Raw genomic sequence first — 19,189 nt, forward strand, 5'->3', positions numbered from 1 at the left:
CCAATGGTAACGGCTATCTGCCTGGTTCCCTTCCCCGACATCCCTTTAGTGAGCGGTAGCAGAGGGGGGAGAAGTGAGATGCATGTCCTAGCGATACCAGAGACTGACAGCTCTACTGCATTCCTTGCCCTTTCGTCCAGGGAAGCCCCTTGTAAAAAAAACCTCATGAGTTCAACTTGCGAGGTTTTTTTACAAGGGGCTTCCCTGGAAAAAAGGAAGCAGCAGAGCTGTCAGTCTCTGGTAGCGCTAGGACGCGTGTCTCGCTTCTTCCCCCCCAATCTGTCATCGCTCAGTAAAGGGACAGTGGGGAAGGGAACCAGGCAGGCTGCCTTTACCATTAGGGTGGGGTGGGAGGTGTTGGGCCGCGAGGTGCACCTCTTACCTTTTCAGCTCCGTCCTGTTCCTCGCTATTGTGTCCAGGGAAGCCCCTGGTAAAAAAAAACCTCATGAGTTCAACTTGCGATGTTTTTTTTTACAAGGGGCTTCCCTGGATGAAAGGGCAAGGAACGCAGCGGAGCTGACAGTCTCCAGTAGTGGTAGGATGCATGCCTCGCATTCCTCCCCCCCCCAATCTGCCACCCTCCTCTACATCGGTAAAAGTTATTAGAAATGAATCTTTGTGAGACTCCAAACAAATGAGAGAATGGGGGGAGGGAAACAAGGGCAGAGAAAAGAGAGAGAAATTGTGGGCCGACTGCCGGCAGAGCGTACAACCATAGAGTGTATGCCCAGAGCGGCCACTGCTGGAAGACTCGGCAGCCTACTTCCGCAGAAAAAGCCATGCTGGGATGGTGGCGGTGGCGGTGGGCGGCAGCAGCGGAGGTGCCCTGGCTCTGCAGGGAGAGCTGGGCCAGGGCATCGTGAGGCTGGGAGGCGCGCGATCGGGGAGCGGAACAGCCGCCTGGCAAATCCCCTCTCCAGCTGGGCACAATGCTGCTCATCGACCTAGCGGTATCCTGAAGGCGCCAAGCAATGCGAGTGCCTTTGCTCCCCGGTTCCCGCGGCTTGGCACCTTTGGGATACCGCTAGGTTGGTGTGCGGTGCTCTGCCTGGCCGGAGGGGGGTGGTTGTGCAGGGGGCTTATTTTCAGGGGGGCTTATATTTTTGTCCATCTTGAAAATGTGGCATGGCCTTAATTTCAGGACATGTCGTATTTAGGGGAAAACACATAGTCTGTCCACAAAGCAGAGTTATAAACTCAAATGCTCATGAAAACCAGACCATATAATGATCACAACTTTGTACAAACAGAAGCAAATTGTACTTTTTGCTATTGTACTTAATGCTAGTTGGATTCAACAGTTAATTGATTTATAGATAAAATTGGATTAGATTAAATATTGAAACCAGATCATCAAACAGCAGTTGTAAAGTTATAACTACTGTGCCATGGAGAGATCATGATTGAAGCAAAATAGTCCATTAATTCTGTGACAAGCACAATTCCTGTTGATGTTCCAAAGTACCTTGGTCCTTCTTTGGTTATTCTGAAGGTTACTACACAAATTAAAATAGCTTTATAATAATCTTTTCAAATAGTTGGCACATTGTGTAAAAACTGTAATAATATTTATTAACAAATATATGGCTTGAAAATCCCACCTTGAATACAACTGGGTGTGGACATCACTTGCTAAACACTTTTAAAATCAGAGTTGTATATATCCTCGGGGCACCTGCAGCTTGTAATCTTCTTCCCTCCCCTTTTTTTAGACTTCAAGTGCTTCAGATGTTGTTTTAGCAATGTTTGACAGCAACTGCCAAGAGGCAGCATTGTAATTCTTGCTATTTTTCCATACAATACTAAAAACCCATTAACTCATTGGTTTAATTCACTCATTAAACCAAACCCAAAGAAAATAATAATATATCCCTCCAAAAAGTGGATAATTCCAGAAAGTTTGGTTTGACATTTAGATGGCAATCTCTGTCCATCTAAATGAAAAAAGGTAGTTTCTTAATGCCAAAACATTTCCACCTCGATCTAAATTACTGCATTAAACTGTGCATAAAGGAACATATCATATTTTTATTTTAGAAAAATATTATTCCATCTTTTACTCCCCCAAAGAATTTCAAAGGCAGACGCTTACTTAAAATAATACATTCTCATAATGTAGTATAAATGCATTGAGATAAAGAGGCAATATTTAAATGATAAATGTTTCATTAGCAATGTTACTTATGATCTTATATGGGCATAAATGTAAATGGAGAACTTCCATTCATATATCCGAAATCTATGAAAACAAATATATATATTTAAAAAATGGTTTTCTGCCTGGATGGCTCCCAGAGTGAGGCATACCAGGGGTTGTGACACAATACATACATACATACATACATACATACATACATACATACATACATGAGGTGAGTTCTACCAGTTCGCACCTATTCGTCAAATCTACCGATCCAGTTAGAAGAGGATCTACCAATGGACCCGGAAAGCAGGCCACACCTACAGAAGAGGTTCCAAATTTTTTTGAAACCCACCACTGCCACACACACACATGCACGCGCACACACACACACACACAGACAGACAGACTGACACAGAGAGAGAGAGAGAGAGAGAGAAAGGAAGGAAGAAATAAATAAATAAAAAAGAAAGAAAAAGAGTGAGAGAGAGATGAAAGAAAAAAAGAAAAAAGGGACAGAGAGACAAAAGGAAGGAAAGAGAGAGAGAGAGAAAACACATGGCCAGTAAGCCACTCCCACCAGGTCACATGGCCAACAAGCCACTCCTACAAAGGAGGCCACATCCACAGAGTAGGTTCCAAAATTTTTTGAAACCCACCACTGATACATACATACATACTTACACACACACACACACACACACACACACACACTCATACACATATATACAGGGCGGGGCATAACCTTTTCCTAGGGGGTCACAGCAACACTTGTAATAACAACACAAATAATTCATACACCATTCGAAAGCCCATCAAAAACTGAGTTTATTGACACGATTTAATAGTCAGTATAACCACCATTAGCCCTTCGAACAGCATTCAAACGAGGTGGATAAGAACACAACAAATCTTCAAACAGTTCCGTTCGATTTTCCAGATTTTTCAACACAGTTTCCAAATTCATTCTCAAAGTTTCAACCGAATATTGATTTTGACCTTGCTCCTGAATCATCAGAGCTTCCACTTCATCCTTAATTATGGCCCCAATGTTCTCTGCCGGATGACGTTTCAATTTGTTTGCAATCCATTTTCGATTGATAAACGTCGCTCCAGCATCGCGAGCCTCTCGAAAGGCAATGCATTTTATTCTGTCAATGATCCTTTGTTCTTCCGAATCGAATTTTCCAGCCATTCTTAAAGCAAATTTAACATTTAATAGCTCATTCAATTCAGTTTTTTATGGGCTTTAAAATGAGGTGTCGCGGAAGTTGTAAACTGCTGTCGATCTTGCTGTGACCCCCTAGGAAAAGGTTATGCCCCGCCCTGTACATATATATATATATATATTTGCTGGTCTTGTTGTATTTGGGTCTTTTCCCATGTAAGATTGAAACAATCTCAATCTTACACGGGAAAAGACCCGAATACAACAAGACCAGCATATCTACACCCATGAAAATCTACGAAAACATTTATCTATCTATCTATCTGTCTGTCTGTCTGTCTGTCTGTCTGTCTGTCTGTCTGTCTGTCTGTCTATCTATCTATCTATCTATCTATCTATCTATCTATCTATCTATCTATCTATCTATCTAATGAGACACAGTATTTTCCTATTTCCTAAATGATTCCAATATTTCCATAGTGTTCTTGCCTGTGTGATTGCAAAGATTCCTGCAGTTGGAATTCAATGCCTGTTAATCATTCAGCATAATTAAACAATGGAGAATTTTACTGGCTAGGGATTGGGGGGGTGCCTTTGAAGGATGCTATAACAGAATGGACTCTACATGATGAGTTGTACTGTTCACAGAATTAATAGTTCAGGATAAAGTTAAGTTGAGACGCTCAGCATAAGAACATAAGATTATAAAAAGAATCTTAGATGGAGGAGTTAGGGAAGACTGGTTTTTCCAATCAAAATGCAAGCAGAAAGAAGAAGAAACCTTTGGCAGAGATAGCTTTTCCTAACTCTTTTCCCACTATTTATAGTCTGTTAATCCACTCTGGCAAACAAACAAACTGTCAGCACCTCTCCATTAATTAATTAGGAAAGAAAGACCACAAAACTCCATGTGTGGAAATCAAGTGTACTTTTACTAATTAAGAATGATTAAAGGCATAGCGAAGGGAAGTCTGATTATTTAGGCGCGAAAGCGATTGATATATAGAACAGCCCATTCCCCACCCCTTGGCATCACAGTTCCAGTCCAATCATAATTCTTCCAAGTGTCAGGTGTGAGATAACTTCAAAAGGCATCACAAAGATGGAATGTCGGTGCCGTTAGTCCTGGCGGGAAACACCCACGCATGCGTAGTCCGATCAGCCGGTGAACTCCAGAACCTTCCTCCAGCACAATGAGTAACCCCTCCCAAATACCATGCCCTCCCTCCCCGTTTCATGGCAGCCGAAGCGATAGCAAAGCAGAGGCTGACACAAACAAACAAATCGATCCTTCATAACTGAGAACAAGTACTCTGTGAAAGACTAGTCCAGGGGTAGTCAACCTTTTTATACCTATCACCCACTTTTATATCTCTTTTAGTAGTAAAATTTTCTAACTGCCCACCAGTTCCACATTAATGGTGATTTATAAAGTAGGGAAGTAACTTTACTTTATAAAATTATAAAGCAAAGTTACAGCAAACCCCTACCGCCCACCATGAAAGCTGAAATGCCCACTAGTGGGCGATAGGGACCAGGTTGACTACCACTGGACTAGTCTGTAAGAAACAAGTTTTCCTAACTCACAGCAGAAACATGTTTAATTATTTAAACCAGAAGTTAAAAGATCTACAGTTCTCAGAAAACAGATCAGCCACTGCCCACTAAAAGCACTCTGACAGACTGAATGTCAAGTCCTTAACATGTGGGCAAAACACCCTTAGGACTAAACTACAAAACAACCAGGAAGGTGACAATCCTATGAATCACTGAGACTTCCTGATCTCAGGTTAATCCCTAAGGGAATGGAAGCTGCCAGAACATGATAGAAGTATAAATCCATGACTTGAAATGTAATGCTAATGCAATAAATTTATTAACAAGCTTGAAGTAGCTTGTGGGACAGAAAGTCATTAATGCTTTTAAAAGCCCAACCTACAATTCCCAATTATGAACAAAAAATATAATGAACCAAACAATTTGAAAGTAATTTTAAAAGCTGAAAGGATCACTCACATCAAGTTTTCTAATTTTATTAAAATAAATGTTTACGTTTACTTTTTCACTTTTAGGTTACTGTTTTAGTCAATTTTATTCTGTGAGACTTATTTTTTATTCTATTTATTGTTTTATTTTATTCTATGAGACTTATTTTTTATTCTATTCATTTTGTTTTTATTGTGTAAATTTTCTATGCTGCCCAGTCTGATTGGTTTCAGTCAGAAATACATCAGGAAATGTAAATAAAAACAACTAAAACAATGAGAACCCAGATAATTTCAATAGAGTCTCATGAATTTTTGATCAGTCTAGTGAGATATATTATTGGATATCTTAATAATTTAAAATAATAATTTTAAATTTGATTTAAGCAGCCTGTGAAAGCTGTTCATGTCCATGTTAAATTAAATGCTTATGTATATTAGTATTTGATGATGGGATGATTGAACACTAGGAATAAGAAAGAAAGGGCAATAATATCCATGAATAATTGATTTAAACAAATAACTTAGGCAACAGGATATTGTTATCTCACGCAAAACAAAAAAGCCATAAAATGCCAATAACTCACTAAAACTGGATCTTTAATCAAATTATGTAAGGAAAAATCACGTTGTTTCCCTCTACAGTAGAGAAAGCATTCCTTCAAGTATCTTTTGATACAAATCTGAAATGTTAAAAGCTACTTTGTTCTGCTTCCTAAATATGTAATATTTGTGTAAATGTTGCATACAATAATTACAAGGTTTGTACAGGCAGTCCTGGAGTTACAATGACAATTGGGACCAATGTGCAATATAATCATAAAGGGTGATGTCTTTTCTGTATAACTAGTCCCAGTATCAAACTGTTCTTGCTTAATTACCCATAATATTATTGGTAGGAAACCACACCACATTTTCTAGTCAAGGAAGTAAAAATATCCTCAGCTGTCCTCCTCTTTCTCATGCCACTAGCAAAGGCTAAGCAGTTGGTCAAGTTTTTAAACCAAGAAAAGAAAAATCTTGTTCAAAATCCAGTAAGATTTCCAACAGAGAGAACTTACAAGATGGTTTTGAACATAGCTGAGAATGTTTGTTCCATTTCACAGAATGCCATTCTTCCCTCAAAAAGTCCTTAAATTGAGATCTGCTCCTGAACTGTTTAAAAAAAATGTGTTGCCTTGCACCATGAGATAAGTGGCCTATAAATTTAACAAATAAATAAATCACCAGTATTAAAGTCAGTTCTACCAAATATAGTTGGTAGTAGTTAATATATATACTTGTTGTAACAGATTACATTTTTATTGGTTTGGGTAAACATATTCATATTGTCAACAAAATTTCCAAAACTATTGCCAAGTAGATTTAACAGTTTTGGACAGCTTCAGTTTCTCATGCTGTAAGTGATTGATTTTACCCTAATTCTATGGATAGCATTTCTCACCAGGACAACAAACTGACTAAAACGATAGCACAAGCTTAGCTCATGAATTACCAAGACCACACAATGAGTCTATTATCACTCCTAAAAAATAGATTCCAGACTGTACATCTGACACTATAGTGCAAAGAACAAAAAAAAAGATAAACTCTGCACATATAAGACAGAAATAAGAAGAATTAATTAGAATAAATTGTGGAAGTTAATCAGCTCAAGTGAGATCATACTGTCACAAAAATAGTCTTATGGTAATCATACGGATATGTTAGTTCTAAAGCATATACAGCTTTGAAGTTTATAGCTAGCATGTTCCTTTTATTCCCCTAAACAGATAGGAAACTGGAATTCTATTTGAATGGAGCAGAAGCATGGCCCCAAACTTCTCATGGATATTACCTAAATCATATAGCCCAACTCTTATTTATGTCCCAATTCTGATAGCATTAGGAAAGAGGAATACAATTTCCAGTCAAGAAGGCAACTCCGCTAAATCTTCAGTAAAGCCAAATCTTCAATTAATGTCCTCATTTCCAAATCCAAAGACAGTTTTGCTTCAAAAATCAAGTGTCCCAATCTGGAATGGATCTTTCATCCATTGTCATTGCATAAGCACTATTGTACTTTGCAGTATTACTCAGATTCATCTGGAAAAAAGTATAGGTACAAAGTAGTTATAAATGTTCCTACACATACTTGTTAATAAATCCTGAATGAAATGCTATGGGATCAGCCTTGAACCATTACACTCTGCCTTCTCAGCCCTGTTGAAAAACCCTAAAATTACAATGCTAATTGGCAGCACATTCCTACCATATGTGGCCTGGTTATAGCACCCTGAAGTTTATTTAAGCTTGGAAAGAGGAATGGAATATTTCAATCTTCTATAAGCAATTTGGCCCCAGTTATTAAGGACATCATCTACTTCAAGCTGTGTGTTCCTATGACACCTTTTGGCATATCTCTGAATGTATTCATGATAGGCACTGTGAGAGAAGTCCGATTACACAAGCTTTTAATAATTATTTAAGACTTTTTGATCTAGTTCTGTACGCAAGAGAAAATTTCATAAATACAAGTTAACAAGGTCCTACCAAGTTGGTGCTAGGAGTGAATCTTCACAGTAAAGGCACTGCCCGTTTTTTTTTTTTTGGCTCACACAAGGAGCCTTAATTTCACTCCTAGTACCAATTTAGTAGGACTGTGCTCTGTGTGTCACCCTCTCTGGTAGTGAACTTAATTAACAGCTGCCAGCCAGATTGAAACTATGATTGTATAAGCCTTCTAAACATCAAGATAGGAAGTATCAGTGAGCTATTTGGGATTACAAGGTTTGCATAAGTATAAAAAAATAAGTCCGAACAGAAGCATTCAATGAAGACTGAGTAGGCTCAATAGTCTTTGAAAGGGCTAGCAATCTGAAAAGGAAAACAAACAAACAAACGGGGGAGAATGGCAGTTGGACTTACCTGAACTGCATGTTTCGACGAGAAGTGTGGGAGGAGTAACCATTGGGTGTTAACCTAATCTGATTGCCTGTTGGAGATTGAGGAAAACTTTGGAAGCCACACCTCCTGCTGGTCCGGTGACCACCCACTTCAACTGAACGTCTGAACGGTATCTGAAAGGAAGCAAAAAGAAACAGCCAATACCAATTCTTCCTAGCCGCTGCTTGAACCTGGACGGGCTCAGGCCCTGCTTCATGGCGCAGGGCGCCCTAACGGGTGGGAAGTGACTCCTCCCACACTTCTTGTCGAAACATGCAGTTCAGGTAAGTCCAACTGCCAGTTTCCGAAGAGAAGGTGTGGGAGGAGTAACCATTGGGACATACCAAAGTTAGTTGTCCTGGGAGGGAATGGATGGGCCTGAGCCCCTTTGCGAGTCTAGGACGCCCTGGAGGACCCTCCTGCTGAAGGCGGCGTCCGCCGAGGGGTAGGCGTCCAATCTATAGTGTCTAATGAAGGGAGACGGGGAGGCCCAGGCGGCCGCTCGACAAATCTCTTCTAGGGCAGCCTGGGAAGACCAGGCGGCTGAGGTGGCAGCACTTCTGGTGGAGTGTGCTGTGATACCCTGTGGGACCTGAAGGCCCCGAGCCTGATAGGCCTGAGAGATGGCCGCTCTGATCCATCTGCTGATGGTGGCCGAGGAGACCTTAGCCCCACGGGTGGAAGGTTGGAAGGACACGAAGAGGGCCTCTGATCGTCGAAAGGGAGCCGTGCGCTTCAGGTAGATGCGTAGAGCTCTTCTAACATTTAACTTATGCCAGGATTTCTCCCTCTCCCCGGAGGGATGGGGACAGAAATCCGGAAGGATGATCTCTAACCCTCTGTGGAAGGGGGAGTTGATCTTGGGCATGAAAAAAGGGTCGAGTCTGAGGACGACCCTGTTATCTAGGAAGGTGCAGAGGTCTGCTCTGCTGGAAAGGGCGTTGATCTCTGAGATCCTTCTGGCTGAAGTGATGGCTACCAGAAAGACGACCTTAAGGGTCAGAAGCTGGAGGGAGACCTCCTTCAGAGGCTCAAACGGAGCCTCCGTTAGAGCCTGGAGGACCGTGGGAATATCCCAGGAGGGGAATCGATGGACCGCTGAGAGTTTCAAATTCGCCGCCCCTTTGAGAAAACGCCTGAGAACCGGGTGTTGAGATAAGGGGGGAGCGTTCACCCCCCCCTAGGACTGTGGAAAGAGCGGAAACCTGACGCCTAAGGGTGCTGGTGGCGAGGCCCTTCTGGTGACCCTCCTGGAGGAAGTCCAGAACCTGAGGAACTGAGGCAGTCGTAGGACAGATGTCTTTACCCCGGCACCAGTCTGAGAAGGCCACCCACGAGGCATTGTAGATGCGGGTGGTGGATTGTCTCCGGGATGCCTCTACCACCTTGATGACCTCCTCGGAGAACTGAGCCTGTCTCAATTGTTCCTGCTCAAGCGCCAGATGGTCAGATGGAGCCACTCCGGGTCTGGGTGCTCTAGGGATCCCTGGTGAAGCGCCACCTCCCCTGCTGGTATCCTCCAGGGAGGAGCTGTGGACAGGTCCACCAGATCTGCCAGCCAGGGGCGGCGTGGCCAAAAAGGAGCTACCGTTATTAGATCTGCCCTCTCCGCTACCACCCTCCTCAGAACCCCGGGGATGAGGGGAAGGGGGGGAAAGGCGTAGAGAAGACCTGGTGGCCAGCTGCAGCGTAGGGCGTCCGTGTCCATGGCTCCCGAGTTCGGGAACCTCGAGACGAACTTCGGTAGCTGGGCGTTGTGCGGCGTCGCAAACAGGTCCACCGTCGGATGGCCAAACCTCTCGCAGATCCTGTGGAAGATCGAGGGATGGAGTTGCCACTCTCCGTTGTCGATCGTCTCTCTGCTTAGCCAATCTGCTTGATTGTTCTCTGTTCCGGAGATGTGCTCCACTTTGATGGACGCCAGGTGTTTCTCTGCCCAGTGACCCAGACGCAGCGCCTCGTCGCGGAGAGCCTTGGAGTGGGTGCCTCCTTGTCTGTTCACGTGTGCCTTGGCCGCCACGTTGTCTGTCAGGACTAGGATGTGTTGACCTCTGACCATGTCCTTGAAGTATCGGAGGGCTAGGTGGATGGCCCTGAGCTCCAACCAGTTGATGTTGTGCCTTAGATCTGTTGGAGTCCACCGACCTTGGGCGATCTGGTTCTCCAGGAGGGCCCCCCAGCCGAAGAGGCTTGCGTCGGTGGTGAGCGTCATCCTTGGTGGATCTCTGAAGAGGCAGCCTCTGTTCAGAGCTGGGGACAGCCACCAGCGGAAGGATAGCAGCACCTGGGGTGATACTCGGATCTTGAAGGTCGCGTCGCTTGTCCCGGCCTTCTGATGTGGTAGCAGGAACCACTGGAGCTCCCTGGTGTGCAGTCGGGCCCAAGGGATGATCCCTATGCACGAGATGAACTTTCCCAGGAGCCTGGAAAGAAGAACTACAGGGACAGAGCGTGACTTGCGAACCTCATGAATCATCTTAACGATGCTGTCCTTCCGATCCTGAGAGAGGAACACCTCCCCCTCTACAGAGTCGATAATGGACCCTAGGTGAAGCAGCCTGGTGGAGGGCACGAGGTGGCTTTTCTCCAGGTTAATGGAGAACCCCAGGGATCTGAGAGTGTCGATGGTAGTATTCAGATCCCTTGCAGCTGAGGCAGAGGACCTGGCCAGGACGAGAATATCGTCAAGGTAGCAAAATAAACGGACAGGGAGGGAACACAGGTGACCAGCAGCTGCAGCTAGCACCTTGGTGAAAGTCCTGGGAGCTGAGGCCAACCCAAATGGCAGGGCTCTGTATTGGAAATGGTTCCCCTCATGGGAGAACCTCAGAAATTTACAGTGTTCCGGGGCGATCCTGATATGCAGGTATGCCTCTGTAAGGTCGATGGAGGCAAGGAAGTCGCCCGGCCGGATGCCCTCCAGGATGGATCTTAGAGAAGCCATTTTAAATTTACGGTATACCACCCTGGAGTTGAGTAACTTAAGGTCCAGGATGGCTCTCCAACCCCCCCGAGCTTTTGGGCACTAGGAAGAGGTTTGAATAAAATCCTGACCCTTTTTCCCCCTCTGGGACCCTCTCGATGGCCTTGATGTCAAGGAGATGTTTAATGGCTTTGGCCTTAAGGGCCCTCTTGTTTGGGTCTGAGGAGGAGGAGAAGGTGCGGAACCTACTGGGAGGAAGGGAGCGGAACTCCAGGTGAAGCCCGAGCCTTACCGTCTGGAGAACCCACTCATCTGATGTGATACGCTCCCAGGCATCTGCAAACATGGAGAGGCGGCCGCCGATGGGGTGATCCGGGGGCGGATCACTTGAATCTGTGGAAGGGGCGACCGCCTCCTCCACGAAAGGGCCGCTTCCCCCTGGTGTTGGCCCCTGAATATGTTCTGAAATTGTCTATCCCCCTGCCTCTGAAATCTGGGGTTTTGGTACCTCTGGCCTTGGCTGTCTCCTTCAGGAGGTCTGTAGGAGGTCCTCCTAGGGTACGGTGCATGGCGAAAATCCGACCGCTTGTTTGTTGACGGGAGGATCTTCCGCTTGTTTTTATCCTCCACAAGGAGAGGATCCAGCGCCGTCCCGAATAACTTGTCCCCGGTGTAGTCCGCGCCGGTTAGGTGCCACTTCATCCGGGATTCCGCCTGCCAGTGACGTAGCCAGAGTAGTCGCCTAGAAGCAACTGAAGAGGACATAGCACGCGACGCATACTTTACCGCGTCCAAGGTGGCGTCCGCCGAGAACTGCGTTGCCGCAAGCATCTTGGAGATGTCCTGCAGGAGTCACACTTCAGAGGCTGGGGTCCTATCCCTCAGTTGCTCCAGCCACAGGACCGTGGACCTATTAAAAAAAGAGGCAGAGGCGGCCGCTCTGATAGCCCAGGTGATGGCCTGGAACGTCTTGCACAGAACAATGTCTGCTCTCTTATCCTCAGGCTTGAGGCAATTAGCGGTGTCTCCTGCTACGACCATTGAGGAAGATGCCAAGGTTGCCACCGGGTTATCCACTTCAGGAACCTGCAAGGCTTGGGCAAAGGCTTGGTTAAGATTATAAAACCTTCTTTCATTCCCCCCTGGGGTTGGAAAAGACCCTGGCTTTACCCACTGAGATTTGAGCACCTCCATAAACATATCTGGGGTGGGGAATTCCTCCTTAGCAATGGGGGGCCTATGGAAGGGCCCCTTCTTCCTCTTGCTTTTGCCGTTGCCCGAGGACTCAGCTGTGGGTTGGGGATCCGGGGGTGGATCCAGATCAGCTGTGGCTACTGCCTTGCGTAAAAGGGAGCTGAATAAGGAGGGGGGGAAAAGGCCCGCTATGGTGGAATCCTCCTCCGCCTGGAGGTCTTCATCCTCCGAAAACCCCACATCCTTTAGTTCTCCTTCCTCGAGGTCAGATGCCTCACTAGCCGTGGATGGGGAGGGAGACCTGGCTTCCCTTGCAGCCGAGATGCTAGGGCGATCGCTCAGCCCTCTGGGGGGTTCCTGGGGGGCCCTGCTCCTGGGAGCCTGTGGCTGCTGAGTTAAGCTAGAAGCCATAACCTGGGCCAGACCTCTGGCAAACATGTCCTGAAAGCTGCTGGTTAGATCAGGCAACTGAGGCTGAAGCTCTGGTGGTTGGGAATATTCCCTGGGTTCAGGGGATAGAGGTGCTAGGTGAGGCCGGGCTGGGCTGGCTGCCCTGCGGCCAAAAGGATCCGCTCTCGAATCCAGTAAGGGAGCAGGGGAGAGAGGAGGAGAAAGAGAGCTGTGCCTTCTCAGAGATCCCCCTGGAGAGGCTGGGGATGGAGATCTGTGTGCAGCCCGGGCAGAGGCCCTGTGTGGAGAGCGTGATCTGGGGGGAGAAGGGCTGATGGTCGCCCTGTACTCCCTGGCCGAGGCCCTGGTTACTCTGGTTTCCTTCCTGGGGGATGGATTCTTGGGAGCCCTGGCTTTGTCCCTCCTAGATGGTGATCTGCCTCTGGGAGCAGGGGGACTCGCTCTGGAGGGCCCTTCCTCTGGATCCGCACCCCCCGGGGCTCTGGGCCTAGAGTTTTTGCTCCTAGTCACCTCTGCCATTACTCACGGTTTGTTGCTCACCCACGTGCTCCTTCTGCAGCCGGCTGTAAATGAATTCCCTTCCTAGGGATAGGATCCGCTGCCCTCTGAATCCTTGCAGGCTCTGCTGCTGCCAGCAGGCAAGGCCCTGAATTCTCCCCCCGGATCACCGGCGGGGCAGAGCAGAAAGGAAGCCTCTTCCGGCTTCCTACGGCCTCGTGAGCGCTTTCGGCGTCGGAACGCTGTTTACGCGCTCCCACGTGCTCCTAAGATGGCGACGATCCAAAATGGTGACTGCTGGTGCCGTCTGGCTCCGCTGGAACCTTCTTCGCAATCCTGGAAGGGTTTTGGGTTCTCCGGCTTTCCTGGACTCCTCCGATCGTCGCCTGGAAGTTTTTCTGTGATCCTGGGCCTTTCTGGGGCCTCCACCCCCTTTGGAAAAAACGGGTGGCCCTGCAGGCCTCTAAGTGCGCGCGCTGGCAAGCCGAGGCTTGAATGAGCGGCGTGGAGCACAGCAGAAGGCAGGTGAGGTCGCTTTAAGCTGAAAATCCTTGCTGAGGCTTTGTTGAGAGAGTAAAAAACTCCTGAATCTCGGATAGAAAGGAGAGTAGGAAAAAAACACTCCGATCAGGCTGAAGATTGAGGTTGAAGTGGGTGGTCACCGGACCAGCAGGAGGTGTGGCTTCCAAAGTTTTCCTCAATCTCCAACAGGCAATCAGATTAGGTTAACACCCAATGGTTACTCCTCCCACACCTTCTCTTCGGAAACTGGAATGGATTATCCTAAAGGAAATATTAGCTAGCCAGAGCTGTGATTGGTGCTGTTATGAATAGGATCACAATACATATCAAACTAGACCTTTGTTCATGATCCTTATGAACGTAACTCCGAGATAGAAAGAACAGAGCCCAGCAGAATGTCTCTTCAGCCCTCTGCATAAAATTTTGAAAACCCACATAGCTTCATGTCCTGAAGAAAATAACATGGCGGGCTAGAGGATTCTGGGAGTTGAAGTCCACACATCTTAAAGTTGTCAAACTGAGAAATGGTCATCTACACAGAAAGGAGGATGCAGTGCCTCTGCCAGATCTATTATAAAACCTCTGCCAAGTCCCTTCATGCTTTTCCTTATGGTTACATTGCATATTATTCTTATATAAGAAAGCACAGCCCACGAATGCATGAAGTCCTCTTGAATGGAAACATAAGATCTTGGCTTGGATCATTATTATCATTATACAAGGAACATTGCCCTGATTTTCCAAATCTCTACACCTACATCATTATTTCATATTGTTTTTATATAAATTCCCGGAACATTTAGTTTTTTGTTTGTTTTGTGTGACAGAGACCATTGGCAAAATCTGTTTTCTTAAAAGTCCCACAAACTGTTTAAAAAATGTCCAAACAGGCTTTTGTGAAATGAAACATCAGGTTTTAATTAAAAACCAACCTCCCTGGTTGATTTTTCCAAATATATCTATATCTATATCTACATCAACATCTACATCTATATCTAACAATTTATCCAATCCTCACAAAGTTAGATTCACAACATACTCTTCCACAGTATCTCATTTCGACTCCAAAAGACTAAAAACATTCCCCTTAAAAGTGATGCTGTGTAACGCTGCATGCGCATGCACAAATGGCCCAGTTGGGTCAAATATAGCTAAGGAACATGGGTGGGTGGGTGGGCCCTCCGGCACACCGTACCAGAACGGTGCCTGCTGCTCACAGCAGGCACTGGTACGCCCGTATTGGGACGTACTTCCCGGAACCCACCACTGTTTCATAGTAAGAGACCTCTTACCATGAGAGGGAAGGATGGGAGTGGGGAATAGTACAATTTTTATTTATTCCTGATATAGGAGATTACATTCTTATAAATATGCTAACAGGAAGATAACATATAACTTTAGCTCCTTTACTGCATCCTTTTACTAACCATTAGTATGTACATGCTTAGGCTTATGAAGCCACTAAATAAGGAAAAAAGTAAAATAAAAAAATAAAATGAAAATAAATACTTAAAGAACCTAGCTATGTGTTCTGAGATTACTCCTACTTAGCAAGTATTGAAAGTTGACTTACTACTGTATGAGACTAGGCCTGTTGAGACAGCCAAAAAACAAAAACAGTGTAGCTTTTTGATATCTAGTTGTAACTCTTCCCCCATCTCTTTTTCTTTCTATTTTTAGTGGGAAGAGTCATCTGCTCATTTTATCTATTAAGAATGTCAGAATGAAACAGTCAGTTATATATTAACAAATTCATCTCTATGAAACAAACAAGCAATATATGTTGAATAAGTAGTTAAAATACATCTATAATGAAATACATCTATACAATTTATCCTTGCCATTCCTTCGAATAAAAAAAATGCTAATGCTGGGAACAAGACCATGGAGTCCATCTGATATGACAACTCTTCCCTATAAAATGCTAAATTCAGGAACTGAATAGGCACAAGAGAACGGTCTTTGAGAATTACTGTTTTTTTTTTAAATGGAACGGAAAAAGAAAAAGACAAATATATAGGTGTCAGAGATGCATGAAGTCATGTTCCTATTCTGTCAGTTTCACTATAACGGGTAAAAAGCAGTATATGAGATATTTATAAGACAATCTATATTGGCTCCCTCACTCAGCAACTTTATTCTGTTTTTATTACAGTTATATCCTACTGCAACCTGTTGATTCTTGAAATGTAAACTTTCACACAGTCTATTTAACATGCTAGAGAAATTCAGTATTACATTCTCTCAAGTCTAGGGCATTTAAATGTATTTGCAAGTATGATGGGCAAAGAATGAAAAAAAGAGCACAGTGAAAATGAATGTATCCTTATTATTACGATACTAGTTTAGTTTTATTTAGAGTCATGGATCAGCTGCCAGAGGAAACACAATATAGAGAATAGAGACAAAAAACTATTTTTTAAAAAAATACTATATAATATTAACATGTAAAATTTATAAAGGATCAAGAAAGCTTATTAATCACAAAGATAATGTGAAAGTAATTGTACTGTGTAGATTATTAATATTTAAAAATTGCAAGGCCTAAATTGTTCCCTTTATACTTCCCAATAGCAATTGATTAACTATTTTCTACCTCTATGGAAAGCCTTCTAGAGATATTTTTCTAGATTGTCTTCTGCAGATAGACATTACTTTTCTAGTCTATTTGCCTCAGTACTATTATATAGGGAGTCCTTTAATTATGTCTTTAATTATAAAACCTGCCCGTTATGGTCACAAGGAGTGATGGCTATTAAACAAGACAGCCTCACTTAATGGCCCTTAAAGTCTCCCCTAGCCCCCAACTGAAGCTTTTCTCAGCACTGCATAGCCATAGACCATTTCAGAGAAGCAGAGGAGAGCGGTCCATCCCTTAGCCATGTGGCAGCTTCCTAAAAGAGGCCCCTGCAAGGATGGGGTGAAGGTTGTAGCATCCCTGCAATCAGTCTTAAAAGCAGAGGCCATAATTTAAAAATGGGTTTGTATGTAACTTCGAATGGCCGCTAAGTGAGGACTACCTATACCTACTTAGTCCATGTGATTATTTATTTCATATGGCATAACAAAATATAGCATTAACTGTTGCTTTTATTAGAGGCGATGTTTTCCAGTGATAGCCTCACTTTATAAAACAGCTTCACCCCTCTGAAGTTGGACTGGTGACAACTATTGGCAACTTTATGAAAAATGGTCAAAAAAAGATATTTTTCCTTTGAAATCTGATGTTCCTTCATCCTGGATGGTATTGTTGATTGTTTAATGGTGATTACAAGTATTTTATTATCTAGTGTAGCTTTATCTTATTCTTGTTTTGTTTCTATATTATTTCTATTACTATAAACTTCCAGGAGTTTTTTTTTATTTTGGTAGCTGAAATAACTGTTTTGTTGAAAGGTGATAGATGATGGATTTTCTACACATCAGATAGCCTGGACAGTTTAGGTTACTGTATTAACTTTGAACACTAAGCACTGAACAGGGGGTATTGAAATAAGATAGACAAGACAGACTTTTCACATTCCCACACTAGTAAGGACACAACCTCTCTTGGTTTAGAATACTGTTGCATTTTCTTTCTTATGTAACTTATATAAATCAGGGGTGAGTTGCTGCCAGTTCGCTTCGCGCATGCACGCGCAGTTGACTATAAATTGTTCTGAGCAGGTGCAGAACATAAAAAAATTACTAAAAAACACAGGAGAACCAGTTCGGGGGAGTGGCCAGCCTGGGTTGCTCCCGGTTCTGCGACCCAGGCCAAAATATCACTACCGGTTCGCCTGAACTGGTGCGAACCAGTAGTAACCCACCTCTGATATAAATGCTATTGGTAAGGTATTAAATCTTTTCAGAGAATAGGTTTTTTGGTACAGCACTCAGAGATGCTAATTAAAAAATTAGCTCAATTAAATATTCTTCCTATCAGACCATACTCATAATAGCAGGAGATTTCTCTTCAATCTTTATGGGGATCAATGTTGAAGACACATTACTTTAATTAAAAGTAGGTTTGCCTAAGCTCTAAATATTAGTTTAAAAGACTATAATATATAAGATCAAGTTTGATTCGTTTTTTTCAGGTTACCCAGAAGTTATCCCAAAAAAGTCAAGGAGACTGAAGATCAACTTTATCCTAAATTTAACGCAATAAAATCACATGATTTGCATACATATTTCATTTTGTGATTATTTGTTTAATTATTTCTTAATGGTTCCTAGCTTCTTCTTTTTTAACCATTATCAACCTAACATTTACTATCAGCATATTGGACATGACACAAGATCAAAAGGTGATTCAGTTGTCATCCACTCCCTAATATATATGGATGAAGATATAGAGAAGGGAAGAATGTATGATTAGATTATTAGACTTGATTTTCCATCTGCCATACAAAAGAGCACAAGGGTCATATTGGGGATAGGTTCCAGTGTACACTTACCCCTCTGCCCATCAGGCCATTGTTGAAAGGAAGGCCAATAAAGCTGAAGGCTGCCTCCTGTATAAAATATGGATTCAGGATTCGGATCTCATGGGGCTCTCTTGGAACATGGGTTGCCACAGACTTCCAGAAGCCATCAGAAGCACTCTGTAAAAAGGCAAAGGGCCATTGCAAATAGTTAGAGAACCCTAGTCCTGGTTTCCTTTTGAACTCACCAGCACTGTAGAAAGGAAATACAAATTAGGAACTGCATCCAGAATCTAACGGTTAATTGTGAGAAAAATTGGGAAACAATGTAAGAAATTAAAATAATGGGCCTGTTTCAACTTATTCTTATTTGGATCTTTAAGATAGGTTCTATCCACAGATTCAATTATCTTTGGAAATTACATCTGATTTATAATCCAGGCCTTGTTAATGAACACAACTGTTTAGAAAAAAAAGAGGGGGCAATGCATATTAAGAGGAAAAAATCACTAGTAGTGTACCTTGCCTGATCTCACATATTAAGCACATTTGGTTAGAGCAATGTTTCTCAACCTTGGCGGCTTTAAGTCCTATTTTTAGGATTTTTTTTTAGGATTTTATTGGAAATTTATATGCCGCCCTTTTCCCTGAGGGGACTCAGGGCGGCTTAGAACAGTGAAGGGAAGGGAGTGCAAGACAAGACTTAAAAAGAAAAAAAAATCGTGATTAAAAGAAAATTGATCATAAAAACACAACATTCACTCAACATTCGGGCGGGGTGAGAGTAATCCTATCCCCAGGCCTGACGGGATAGCCAGTTCTTAAGGGCTGTGCGGAAGGCCTGGACTGTGGTGAGGGTACGGATCTCCACGGGGAGGTTGTTCCATAATGTCGGAGCAGCAACTGAGAAGGCTCTCCTCCGCGTAGTCGCCAGTCGGCACTGACTGGCGGATGGAATTCGGAGGAGGCCTACTCTGTGCGATCTGATGGGACGCAGGGAGGTGATTGGCAGGAGG

The 19,189-nt window shown here is 43.8% G+C and overlaps 1 protein-coding gene across 3 annotated transcripts in view; it reads right to left on the reverse strand.

Moving 5' to 3' along the window:
- Positions 1-19,189, reverse strand: part of ST3GAL3 (ST3 beta-galactoside alpha-2,3-sialyltransferase 3) — a 252,211-nt gene that overhangs the window by 35,393 nt on the left and 197,629 nt on the right. For all 3 annotated transcript variants that reach the window (XR_015697283.1, XM_087719814.1, XM_087719813.1), the window contains one exon: positions 18,207-18,353. Coding sequence is in view for 2 of the 3 variants with exons in the window: in XM_087719814.1 (XP_087575940.1) it covers positions 18,207-18,353 (147 nt within the window). In the remaining variant the exon portion in view is untranslated. The remainder of the gene's footprint in view (positions 1-18,206; positions 18,354-19,189) is intronic.

Source organism: Thamnophis sirtalis, unplaced genomic scaffold (assembly GCF_051295495.1).
Source record: "Thamnophis sirtalis isolate CommonGarterSnake01/CBP01778 unplaced genomic scaffold, rThaSir2_p1.2 scaffold_7, whole genome shotgun sequence".
Classification (NCBI taxonomy): domain Eukaryota; kingdom Metazoa; phylum Chordata; class Lepidosauria; order Squamata; family Natricidae; genus Thamnophis; species Thamnophis sirtalis.